Source organism: Pelecanus crispus, chromosome 1 (assembly GCF_030463565.1).
Source record: "Pelecanus crispus isolate bPelCri1 chromosome 1, bPelCri1.pri, whole genome shotgun sequence".
Taxonomy (NCBI): domain Eukaryota; kingdom Metazoa; phylum Chordata; class Aves; order Pelecaniformes; family Pelecanidae; genus Pelecanus; species Pelecanus crispus.
The window spans coordinates 45,850,077-45,863,590 of NC_134643.1; the positions used below are offsets into that span (position 1 = coordinate 45,850,077).

At 36.5% G+C, this 13,514-nt stretch overlaps 1 protein-coding gene across 1 annotated transcript in view; it reads left to right on the top strand.

Annotated features, from left to right (window-relative positions):
- The window catches only part of PTPRQ (protein tyrosine phosphatase receptor type Q), a 113,809-nt gene that overhangs the window by 11,649 nt on the left and 88,646 nt on the right, over positions 1 to 13,514 (top strand). Inside the window, exons 5-12 of the mRNA XM_075727964.1 lie at positions 719 to 918; positions 2,270 to 2,519; positions 5,698 to 5,826; positions 6,620 to 6,766; positions 8,470 to 8,642; positions 11,065 to 11,275; positions 12,981 to 13,133; positions 13,254 to 13,433. Coding sequence (XP_075584079.1) covers positions 719 to 918; positions 2,270 to 2,519; positions 5,698 to 5,826; positions 6,620 to 6,766; positions 8,470 to 8,642; positions 11,065 to 11,275; positions 12,981 to 13,133; positions 13,254 to 13,433 — 1,443 coding nt within the window. The remainder of the gene's footprint in view (positions 1 to 718; positions 919 to 2,269; positions 2,520 to 5,697; positions 5,827 to 6,619; positions 6,767 to 8,469; positions 8,643 to 11,064; positions 11,276 to 12,980; positions 13,134 to 13,253; positions 13,434 to 13,514) is intronic.

Genomic DNA, 13,514 nt, shown 5'->3' on the forward strand with positions numbered 1-13,514 from the left:
TGTCACAATTCAGCTGTGGAAGATCTGTAATTGTGAACACTTGTATATGTGTATATTTTTACAGCAGCATAACCCTTTCCTCCTTAGTAGTAAGGCTAGCTATCACAGGAACTTCTACTGCCCGTGCCATGCAGACAGGACTAAAGAGAACTACACTGCTCTAATTCTCAGGAAAGTTCATACAGATTGTAAAATCTCTCCCATTCCTTTGTGCTGTGATTAATACAGATGCTTTGATAAAAGGACCTGGAAACTGTCACTGATACAAAGAACACTATTTCTGTAGTAATAGTGAATGTTCAAATTAAATTGAGCTATTTAAAGCTACCAAAAATCTATATCCAGCTGAAAAGATGACACGGGTGAAGTGACATAAAATACCCAGTGCTGTCATATGCTCTTAAACAAACAGAAGTGGGCAAAAATTGCTAGTTCTGTCACAGCAGATGAGTTGATTCTAGGAAGAATATTTTTAAGTTGACCAAACCAATTACTATATGATTATTATGAGACTGAAATAATTATATTTCTCACTTAAACTGGATTGGAAAAGAGCTGGTTGCATATCAGCTACTTTATATGTGTTTGTGAATGGTTGTTATTTATTTGCTTCAGGGTTTGGAAGTAGAAATGGCATTACGAAAAAAAAAGGATTTTTTTTTTTCCAGTGCTGAGAAGACAAGTATGTCTCACTGCTTTTATTTGTTTTGTTTTCAAGCTCCAGGTAAAGTAGTGAATCTCACAGTTGAAGCCTTAAATTACTCAGCTGTAAATCTGATCTGGTTTCTACCTCGGCAACCAAATGGAAAAATAACTAGTTTCAAGATAAGTGTGAAACATGCAAGAAGTGGAATTGTAGTGAAAGATGTCTTGGTTAAAGTAGAGGACCTTCTGTCTGGGAGGTTACCAGAATGTAATGTAAGTGCTGTAAACCTTTTAAATTAGAAATAGACTTAAGCCACAGAATATAGCTTTACATTTGAATTTTGAGACATAAAAAATTTGGAGGCTTGCTTTTCAGAACAATCCCAAATACTTTACAAACTTGGGCCCAAGGCAGGATATAATGGTTAAAGAAAAACCTCTCTGTCCAAAATAGTTTAAATGGAATACTTTTCCTTGAAAAGCTTAGTTTGATCAAAGTAAAAATATTAAGAAAGGGTCTATTTGGCGTCCTTTTAACAGAAAATGATGAAAGAGATAATTTTGAATTGAATTTTTTTCAGCTTTCATTTTTTTAATTTCTGTTTTTTACAGCATTCAGTTAGAAAAGGCAATAATTTTTATTTTTTGGTCAGTGCAGACGTAATGTTAATATCTTATTTTTTATATATAGTATGATGATGCTTGTTATATTTTAAATGTATGCTTTATTCTGTGCATCACATTTCAACATTATTTAGATACTTTTCATATCAGAATAAAAAGACCTACTGTTAGCAGAGTGACTTTTAAAAAAAAGCCTGTAGTCTGACTTGTTCTTAAAATAAGCATTCATTGAAAAGTTTCTGAATTTTGACTATTCATTGGATTCAGACCTGTAACCAATGTATACCTTTCAGAATTTCTTGAAGAAAGTTCTCTTTTCCAGTGTTTATTCTCTTTTTCCTCTTTATTCTGAGAAGTCTTAGTACTTTAATGAAAAGTGCCATTTTAAATAATAAAAACTTTGGTTTCAGATTTTATTTGGAAGATCATTTTAGGCACTGTGAAGGTTCCCAGCATCCGGCTGACTTAATTTGGTACTGAGAAGAGAGACTGCCACCTACTGAATCATAAACATTGGTTATTGTAATATCTAGCAGTTTTTCAGAGGTGTCTCCTGACAATATGGATTAGGAAACCCCTGTCTGGTCTTATCCATTATACATGGATATGTCTGTGCTATATATGTACATGTACATACATACATACATAAAACATACATGTGATATAGAAGGACCTCACTAGGGGACTTTTTTTTTTTTAAGAGAGAGACCGAACGCTGAAAATGGAATCTAGGAATAATTAAATGAATCCTAAAGAGTTGCTTCTGTACAGTCAGATTTGAGAACTTTGGGGATAAGGCAGGAAACTATAATACTGCCACTAACAGGATGTACTAGCAATGTCAGCTAATGATAACCTAAATTTGGAGATTGAAGTATAAAAAGGAGAACCAATTTTGGATAATTTTGTTTCAAAGGTAGTCTGCCTTTTTTGATCTACATGTATTTACAATTATAGCTTATAGATGCAGCTTACCATATGTTGTATTTTGTCTTTATAGGATAACAGTGAATCATTTTTGTGGAGTACTACCACTCCCTCAACTACTTTTGGCAAATCCACAATTCCTTCACGGACTACAGTTACACCAAGTACAGAGGCATCGAGTCAAATGAGCTCTGTTTGGAATGAACCAATTAGTTTTGTTATAACTAACCTCAGGCCATATACCACCTATCTTTTTGAAGTTTCTGCAGTTACCACTGAAGCAGGTTACATTGACAGTGCAATTGTCCGGACGCCAGAATCAGGTATATACTACTTTCAAATGGGAATAAAGTTCTCAGATTAATACGGAAACTTCAAAATATCAGTTCGAAGTTATGTTGCAAGGTACTTCAGTCCAAACCTGTCTTTATCTGTATCACACTCTTGTATTTACATGATTACTTAATTTTACCTGATAGAATCAACTGAAAGTGTATGTAACTATTAACATATCTAATAATGTACAGTGAGTGGGAGTTCAGTTATTACTAAAAGTCAAAGATACCAAAGTATGCTCAGGACAGATGAAATTTTATGGAAAACTGAGGATAATTTAAGAACTGCAATTAATGGCACAATGGTAGGAGAATTAAAAATACAGATGAAGAGAAAAAGTGTCAGGCATGGTATTCAAAAACTATGTGTATTGTATACATAGCAATGCACTTAAAGCTGCTTTGCCTTTGTGGAAAAATAAGCAGTATAAAGGAAACTCCTGTCCCATGGTTCCTCAATCTGGACCTATTGCACGAAGTTTTTCAGTCCTGAAGAAATCTTTAAACACTAGGAAAGCTGATTTTTGATTACCTGCAATGCACTGAGAAGTTAGAATTGGAAACGAAGGTTGTCCAGGAGCAGTTTTATAAAGGCGTAGGTAGTCGGCAAAATTATCGATAGAGCCATACCAAAAAGGTGTTCTAGAGGAATATTATTCTGGCTTTCTGTTTGCTAGTACATCATCCTTTTGTCTGACACAGTTTGATGTTACTGGGTTCCCCTTCCATGCATCCAGAATTCATACCTCTGTTCAGATGAAAAGAAATGTAATTCCCTCCTAGCACTGTTCATTTGAATTGCTTTGCTAGAATTAAAATACCCTTAGTTTGCTGTTATGTCTAGGGTCAATGAAGGTTTGGATAGTTTCTGTTCTAACGATCTCAGGGCTAATTTCCAGTTTATTTTTCACCCTGTTAACATCCTAGGATAGGTGCACTGGTAATAAGAAAGCCCTGGAAAGTGATGAAAAGCTTCTGCAATGGGGTTTAGTTCTGCCAAATACATAGAAAGGTGTCAGCTGTTTGAAAGAGATCTTCAATCCTTGCTTACCGGGTGCCTGTAACAGCCAGGGTTCATCTGTTAAAGCATGGTCTGGAAAAAGGGAGGTTGTCTTACTGGTCAGCGTGGGTGGATGTGTGCTGTGCCCGGAGCCACCGGCGCACCCGCAGTCAGCCCTTGTGACCCAAGCTTCAGTAAGTCCTTCCTCTTAGCAGCACGCTGGAATGCCCAAGCTTCTGGATCCACCTCTGTTAGATCGTCACCTTTATGAGCATTCAGGTGCTTGTTAAAGTGTTCCCCGGCGAGGTCTGTGTGCCAAGGAACTTGTTCGGAGGCTGGCCGTAGAGTTGGTTAGTGGTTTGTTAGGAAGGCGTTATGAGTTAATAGGTGTTTTGCCTCATTGTTTTTATTTTCTTACCTTTTGTTTGCTTCAATAGGAAAGATGTTTTTACATGCTGAAGTTTGTATTTATCTATATAGCCTATAGAGCAAAATCATGATTTAGGAGTGTTACTTTGCAATTACTGTAACAGGTCCCCCCTCCAGTATCAAGCACTACCATCTAGTCTCTCTGTAGTTACTGAAATCCCTTTTCCAAATGTCTTGGTTCTTACAAGAATCTCTTTAGTGTCACACTAGCCATCCCCTTCAAGTTACCAGTTTCTTGTATGGCCAAAACCTCACATTTCAGTCCTCCGCTGGGGTGTCTGAGATGAGGCTTGAGGGAGAGGAATTGATAGATGGTAGTTTGTGATAGCAGGTGGGAGGATGGAGAGCGCATTTATTTCAAATACCATTTTCCTGCTCACACAGGAGCATGACACAGCGTTATTGTCATGCTCATTTCGCCACACAGAGGAAGGTGATATATGTCTCTACTGTATATCTCATTGGTGTTCCATGTTGAAAACTATTTCTGCCCCTTCAACCAGAATTTTCTGAGCCATGCTGAAGCTCTCTTGTGTTCTTGATAAAGATAATATTTTTCTTGCTTTGATTTTTGAAAAAGAGGCTACTTCTTTAATGCATTTTAAAATGCTTCATTATAAATATTTTTTGAAAACCCAGTATGCAAATATTTCCTTTGCTGGGATGGCTGTCAAGGGGAGCCAAAGAGAAAAAGATTTAAACCTTGAAAAAAAAGTGAACTTTTAACATGATACTTCAGAATTATGTGCAATTGTAGTTGATGCAATTTGCATAACTAAGGATGATTAAGCAGTCACTACTGACCAATCTATAGCATATCTTTTAGGAATGACAGGATTTTTCATTTCTTTCATTTGTACATTAGTTTTTACAAAAGACGATAGTACTTTTTAAGAGTAGTATGTTAGTTAACTTGCATATTTGTTTACAGGATCAGTCTGTATCTCCATAGTGGCTTAAATCTCACACATGACATATTAAGACCTGATTTTCGTAGAAATTGTATCAAGCAGTTTCCGTAAGTTTACTTGGGTATGCAGCACTTCTGAAAATGAGGTTTGTTTTTACTCTACATGAATGTAAAAAATTCCACCTCTTTTAGTCATCTTTGGATTCAGATTTTCATCTCAATAGTAATCTCTCAATAACTTATCAATACAGTAAGTATACTTTAGAAAGGACAGGGATTAGATTCCATAATCACTTGAGTGTGGGATTCATTTAATTTATGTGAATAGTTTCATGAAAATAGAAAGTTACTCAAGTATGCAATGTTTTTTGCAAGCTTAATTGTTTCCAGGTTTATCTCTTTGGATCGTAATGTATATCATTACTGCTGTCAGAAATCTTCAATATGAAGTATCATCTATATGAAAAAAGAACCTGTTCAAGGAAGAACAACGTACCCGATGTGGGCTCTGTTTTGCTGAGTATCAATTGTATTTGAGCATCTTCTGTGTGTAATCTATATCATGATGAAGTCCATGCTAAACTTGGTAGAATCCCTGCCACCTTTGTCTTTTAAGGATTGTTTGCGTAGTGCAAGCTCTCTTGATACCTTTTGGAAGCATTACCTTAAAAAAGTGAAATAAAAATAAGTCATTTTAATGAGAAGTAGTTTTAATGTAGCTTCCCTTCAGAATATTTATGTTTAAAAGAAATTGTATGATGTGTGGTTCTTAGAAATGCTTATATAAATTATTTCATGTTCAAAGACTTTTTCCAATATTGTTTAAGTTCCAGAAGATCCACCACAAAATTTTGCCAAGAGCAATATTACAGCAAAGTCTTTCTCTGTGATGTGGGACCCACCAACCATAGTAACAGGAAAGTTTAGTTACAGAGTTGAGCTTTATGGACCATCTGGTAAGTCTGAATTGATGTTTTTATTTATTTTTCTTTTTTTGTGATTATTTCCTTGCACTTGCAGTCTTAGTGTGCCTGCCAATCAAGAATGAATATTTGAAAGCAGTGCTATGTATCCTTTTTACTATTAGAACTCTTAATAGATTTTTAGATTACTTTTAAGGGAAAAGTCTGTCCATCATGAGGAAAACCATTGTCGTGGTTTAGCAACTATGTAATGAAATTCACATTAGAGATTCTTAAGAGTGACGGAAACCAACTTTCCTCACTCTTTTTAGAGAGATGACATGCTAAGCTCGCAGCTGAGTTAGGGTGCTTATATATCCAAATTGTTCTGTATCTTACCTTTATTCTTTTTTCTTTCTGTTAAAGATTTCTGGATGATTTTCATTCCTGTGTAGTATGCAATCAACTGTATGAGTCTGTTTTGACATTTTTGTAATTTTTTTAACTCAGACATGGATATATAAAGAAATTATATAACTGCCTGTAGTTAAGTAGTTAATGAGCTGCATAGTAATGTTTTTATGGGACTGCACAGGAAAAGCAATAGAAATTAATTTATAAACAAAAAATCCCCACCTCTTAAACCCTTTATTTTCTTGAGATGGTTTGGGGGGATTTTTTCAGGCATTCAGTATTATTTCCAATCAGGTTCATGCCAAACTAGCCTTTTCACCAATAAATTTGGCTTTTCATTGTTCATCATCCTGGAAAGTAGCTATATTTTAATATAAGCAAATAATGGACTGTTTTTATTTTTGAGCTAGAATCTCTTAATTTTTCATTCCAGGTCATGTTCTGGATAACAGCACAAAAGATCTTAAGTTTGTATTTAGTAACCTGGTGCCGTTTACAACATATGACGTGTACGTCAGTGCCGAGACAAGTGCTGGGGTGGGGCCAAAGACTAACCTTACAGTTTTCACTCCTGCAGATGGTAAGTAAGCATAAAGAAGTGAAGTAAATGGGCTGTAGATGACAACTGGTTTCAGTTTTCCCTTCAAAGCCTTTTAGGTACTTTGCGAAGGAAAGAATGGGTGTGTTACAAGACTCTTAAAAGAGAGGGATAACAAGCTAATGAAATATATTAGCTGAAAATTTATTATGTCGTTTTATTTCTCCATTTTTTTTTTCGAGTTCATATACTGTCACTAAATTTTCTTGCTATCAGAAACCTTCAGAGATTTGTGAAAGAAACGTAGTTTCTGCCTGAATGAACGTAGTTATTTTTAGACACGGTAATTAAGTTGCAGGTCCCCCACTTACCCGTTAGATGGCAGCAAGTGGAAGAGAAAGAACAGCGCAGGATTCCGCTTCCCTCCCCCGCCCCACCTGGTTTGTTCAGCCCCGAATGTTTCGTATTAAACACCTTGGTTGACTTAATTTTCAGCAAATCCAAGGCCTCATGCCAGTTTCTAATGGAGACACCTTTACCAGGGACCTTAGCTTTGAGGCAGACCCAGTATCGACATCTTGTCCTGGGGCAATCAAGTGGTTAGTTCTGCCCCTGAGCCATCTCCTCTGTCGTTTGGGAGTTTTGGCTCCCAATATTCTGCTCACCAGGTGAGGGTCCTTCGCTCTATAGAAATGCAGTTTTATCTTACATGTGTGTGAGTTTGTGCAGGATTATTGGTCTGCAGCTGAGGATGCAACCAGAAAAATTTGAGAATCAGCGTGTAATAGGCAGGTAGTTTCCAGATGCTTATTTTTGTGTTGTGTTTATGCCACACAGCACAAGTTTAGAACACCTCTCAATCAGTGATCGCTGCAATGCTTGCTGTCAGTGTAACAGCAGGAGGAACACCCATCCTTATTTATCATATTCTTTCCTGAAGTATCCAAAGTATCTGCTTTTGTCAGCTCTCAGAGACAATTTACAGAGATGGCCTGCCTCAGCACAGCCATGCTCATCTTCTGTATAAACTCACCGTCAGAAGCCAAAGGGTTTTTTTGTATTGGTTTTTTTTTAGAGTGACCTAGAATGTCTTATTTTTACGCCAACTCTACAAACCTTCATTATGCAAGTAATTTCAAGTTTGTCTTTTTCTGTTGTATATTAGGAAAAATCATTTCTCATATAAAATCATTATCATTCTGTTCTATTCTATTGATTATATTCATTATATTCTATTGGATATAAATGTTTCTGATCTCTGGCCATTCTATGTAAAGTACAGCATTGTTATTACTGTGTAGTTAACCGAGTAATTGAACCAAAACCTGTTATAAAAGTGAAATGAACAAGGGGGTTTTTTTCAGATTTTACTTCATTCTTACATGGTTTTAATGAATTTAGAATTAAGCTTTCATTTTCAATATGCTTGAGGTTCCATGTAGTAGGCTAACAAAAGTTTTCTTGCTTCCAGTGCACTGACTTCAGTAGAGCTATCCTAATTTACATCATCTTAGGAGTTGACCATATTCATACATACGTCATATATGTCACAAAACTGTGCGTATTTGTAGAACTGTAACTAGTTTTCTAAAAAAACATGCACATGCTCTACCTGCATAGGAGCAACTCAAAAGATAAGGATGTGAAATTTGATTAAATGCCTATTGTACTTCTCACACAGTGCTGAAAAAGCTTGTAATAATCAGAGATGTTTAATTACATCAGGTTTTTTCTTGAATATTTAGTCCCAGGTGCTGTATCAGATTTACGTCTAGCAGAAGTGGAAGCCACATATATAAAAATTGTTTGGAGCAAGCCACGACAACCAAATGGAATAATTTTACAGTATAGAGTTAAAGTACATGTACAGGAAACAGAGGTGACTCTGGAAAACACTATTCTCAAAGGCAAAAATAAGGTATTTATTTTTTTTAATATGGATTTCTTTGCTAGATTAAATTTGCTTCTCTGCCTTATCCAATAGGTACAGAATGTGGAATTAGCCACCACAGATGAGTTTTCAGTGCTTTTAAAAGCCACCATCCTCGCCCCACCCTCTTTCTCTGGCTGTTTTTTAAAGAGATTCCAGTAATGCTGTTTCCACAACATATAAATAAATAATAAATAAATAATTCCAGTGAAATGATACAGAATTTCTTAGCTACTGAATGTAGGAAGCCATAGCCCACAATCTTACTATCCCTTCTAGCCCTTGAGTTCTTTGCAGCATAGGGTGACCTAACAGTAAGGGTACAGATTTAGGTGCCTAGACAGATACATAGCCACTCAGGCAAACTCCTAGAAGATGTGGGTATGAATCCTATGGAGAAGTGAATGCAACATCAGTCTCCCAAGGCTGATCAAGTCCTCTGCTGGCAAGGCAAACCCCCCTAGACTTCCTGCCCCCATTTGTATCCTTGAATTTACATGTCTGATACTCCATGCTGAACTCCATGCTACGGTTGTGTATTAAGGATATCTGTGCACATCTACTGCATGCATCAAATCTTTTAGGAGACTTATGCTGTCAGTCAGTCTAGCTTTTGGATTTTGGGTGTTGATGTGCTCTACATGCTTAGATGGGGCAGCTCGGAGCATGCAGCACAGAACCGTAGACCCCTAGCAAATGTTCAGCTCAAGATTGAGTACTTTCTGAGGTAGGGCTTTTTGGTCTTAATTTTGAACACAGGTGCCCAAAGTTTGAATAATACTTTTTTTTTTTTTTAGACAATGATGTCTTTCTCTGGATCTGACACAGAATCTAAGTTTTTGATGTAGAGCTCAATGAAGGAGTTTGCTTTCAAGTTGAATGGTATGCATTAAATAGAGCCCTAGAGCCAAACATTAAATAAGGAGTAAGGGGGAAAAAAATTAGGATAGGGATCCATTCATTAAACCAAGCAGGCATCCTTGGAAAATGAAGTATATAACTCTATAATTAAAGATTGTATCATAGTACAGAAAAAGAAAAAATGAAAATTGTCTGCACAAACATGTTTTAATGGTAGGATTTCCTAAATTTTGAGTTCTTAGTTTAGCACCATTGCTGCTTTATTATAGTTTATTGAATGTAATTGTCTAATTAAAAAACAAAACAAACCATAATAAACATTACTTTATTTAGAACCTCATTGACCCAAGCTTAGAGCATCTACAGGATTTGAACTGTTACATCCACAGTGCTAACAGTACTCAATAACTATAGCAGTAAGAGCTACTGTGGAAAATCCCCAGAGGCAAAAAGTATTTCCACATGGGTTACTATTTTGCTACAAAATGCTGGTGAAGATGAGGCATATATAGCTTTTACTTGTTGGTACTTAGGTGAGGTTGATGCTGTATCTCTGCCTGTGGTTAATCCCCCCTAGTTACAGCAGTAAAAAAGCTGCTTTGCCCTCTCGCCATCCAGAGTCTGTAGGGAGACAGCTAATGCGTATTAGTTATATCACCGTAGAAGCATCTCTTTCTGGCAGTGAAGTGGGCCATATGTGTGAGTGGGGAGTGTTCACAGATGACAGCAGAACAATTTAGAGACACTGGAGTCCTGGATTCAGTCCCAGATTCTGAAGGGGCATAATGATCTAGTGCTTACACACCGTTTTGTACCTATGCTCTAAGCTGTCTTTCTTCTGTTCTGCTTTTGTTGTTCCTCTGTAGTTCTTGCTCCCCTTTTATCTACTGCCATCCCTTTCCAACATTTGTCTTTTGCCCCTTCTGTCCTATGGACCTCTGTGTCACCTACCTCCCTTTCACTCTCCCTTTTCACATATATACTCCCTTATTTGCCCTCTCCCCTTTATTTCATTAGCTTCTGTTTTCCACCCCCTCCCCTTATCCCCTCTCAGCGATCTAGTCAACCTTTTATTCCTTTTCTTCAGGGCATAGTAAGGGCATCTGAAGCCCTCTTGTTTTCGGTGCCTGCAGCCCTGTTTCAGAACATGCTTAGTACAAATGGAATCTCCCAAACTCAAACATGTGTCTGTTCAATGTAACTCCAAGGGTAGAGCATTAAAGTTAAAGGCCCTGCTTGAAAATTGCCACTTTACTATAAACCCCATATTCTAAGAAATTTAAAAAAAGAATGTGGTGTTTGTTTAAACAATAAAAATGAAGAAAATTTTGTAGGCTACTGGCATCTGAGCTTTTTCATGAGAAATATTGTATTTTGCAAAGTTAGTTACTGTTGTAATGCAAGGTAATGTTTGTATGCCAACATTTATATAGTGCGTGTATATATATGCACAAATATACAAACACTATTTCTATATTATATATAAACTTAATTAAATAATTTAGTGATGACGAGGTTTGTGATTTATTTTTATATTTCTAATTTTTAGTATTTGATTGATTCTTTGGAACCATACATGATAAATGAAAACATCAAACCTTCTCACCCTTGGAATTCAATGGAAACAGCCAATGAATTATATGAAGGTTCGGCTGAAATGTTTCCCAGCATTCAGACAGCTTCCCCAGTAATATTTACAAGTGTATCTGGTGATAATTTGCCTGCTATAAATGGAGCTGCAGAATTACATTCTGCTTTGGGTAAGATATTTTAGGATATTTTTCTATCTGCTCCTTTGTTCTGAAGGACCCCCATCGCTGTCCCAGATATGATCTTTAGCACATGGTTCAAGCAAATTATGAATGGGTCATTTGCTGGAGTCGGATTTTTTTACTACCAAATAACCTTCTGAAGCAAATGGGAATGCCACACAGGCAGGAACTAGCCCTAGCCCCTTGTCACCCAGCTGACCTTCTTCCTAGTGAAAGGAGCACCCGAAAGCCATCAGCCAAGCTGCATAGACAATCAGTTATTACAGTTGCCAAAGCAGGTGTGATTGTCAGGGATTAACATATCTCCAGGCCCTTCAGAGACCTTGATTTCTCTAAGCCTTTTGACTAATAGGTTTTCAAATGTCAGTGAAGGTAAATAGGTCAAAAAGTTACAACTTTGCTATATGGGTGACAAACAGGTGGAGATGACCCCATGACATGGTGATGTCATTAGTGTGTACACTTGTTCTGTATTATCAATGGACCAGTGTTTCTTTACCAAGTATGGATATTTACAAATCATTAAGCAGGCCTCAGTTGACAGGGACTTAAAATACCACTCTAAATTTTTACAGTGAGTTTTGAATAGTAGGGAGAAAGTAAAGTTTTTATTTTTTTATTTTTTATTAAAGTCACCTAATTCCTTCATATACACCAGTGTCTAAAACCAGAATTTAATCCATTAGTTTAAACTACAGTGGATCTTTTCTGTAGTGTATTAATCCTGAAAAATCTTCTTTGACATACAGAGAAATGTACAGTCCTTTAAATGTGAATCTTCTTTTTATGACCTCATTCCGCTTGAGGTATTGAGTTGCTAAAAGATGTCAGTGTTGCTGAAAAATTGATTTCAGACAGCATCTGTTGTAATCTAACATACAAGTATTATTTTATAGTAGTTATTGTAGCAGCTAAAGCTGTTGACAGCCAAATTTTCAACAGGGTCCGCTGATTTTTAGATGCCTCCATTTTAATGCTGGTCTTGCAAAACTCTGAGCCTGATACTCAGATATGCAAAGCACCAACACTTTGTCATGTTGCAGTGGTATAATGGCTGCTTTATAACAGATGATTTTGACTAGCACAGTTGGGTTGCAGCTGACTTTGAACTTTATTGCAGATGCACCAAAAACTCTTTGTGGGTATGTATGACTTCTTCGTTCTGCTGACCACAATTCTTCTGCTAAAAACAACAGTGTGAAGGGATCTGTGAGGGGAGCCATTTCAAGTATAGTTATTATAGCACCATTGGGAGGGCAAGGAAAAGAGAATCTGTCTTGCTTAATTAAAAAAAATTGAAAACAAAACTAGAAGCTCCATCAACTTAGGAGCCATGGTTCTGAAGTCACTGGAGAGACTAGGCCATCTACAAGTATGCCTTTTCCTAATTCCTAGGAGAATTCTCTCAAATGTTTTTGTAGATAGCTGTCAGTATAAACCCCATGGTTTTAGTTCTTGCCTGTTCATTCTTTCACCTATGCCAGTCTATCTATTGTACACATGAAAATGGACCTATAATAGCCTCTACTTGATTGAGTTAAGAGGCCGAGTGTAAACTTTTTGTAATTGCCGTGAAAGTTAATTATTTTTCAATAAAATAGTTCCAGGTCACTGTGTCAAAGTGAGTTTAGAATGCAAAAGGGAAAAAAAAGAGTTTATGAGTAACTAACTATTTCTCTCCATTTAATCACAGATAATCAGTATACCATTAACATTTTGGCTGAAGAACTGTCATATGTTATAAAGGGCCTCATACCTTTCACCGACTACACAATCAGCGTGTCTGCTTTCACTGCTGTTGGAGAAGGACCACCATCAGTTCTTACAGTCAGGACACGTGAACAAGGTAAAATGTTGTAACTCTGATATTATCAAAGTTAACATACATGACTTCTTTCACTGAACATTTTATAACTTTTTTAATCATTTATTTGCTTACTGTTCTATTGTTCTGTTTTCGTTTAAGTTCCAAGCTCTGTACAAAATATAGCTTACACGAATATTAGCTCTTCCTCTGTTTTGCTGTATTGGGATCCTCCAGCAAATCCCAATGGGAAAATCATTCATTATACTGTTTATGCAATGGAACTGGATACAAAAAGAACATTCCACATGACAACTGCAAACAACAGCTTACTTATGACAGGTACAGTGTCATTTGATTTTAAAAAAACCTAATAAATTGCAAATACGTTATACAAAATTATTTTTTCCAACTTTATGTAAT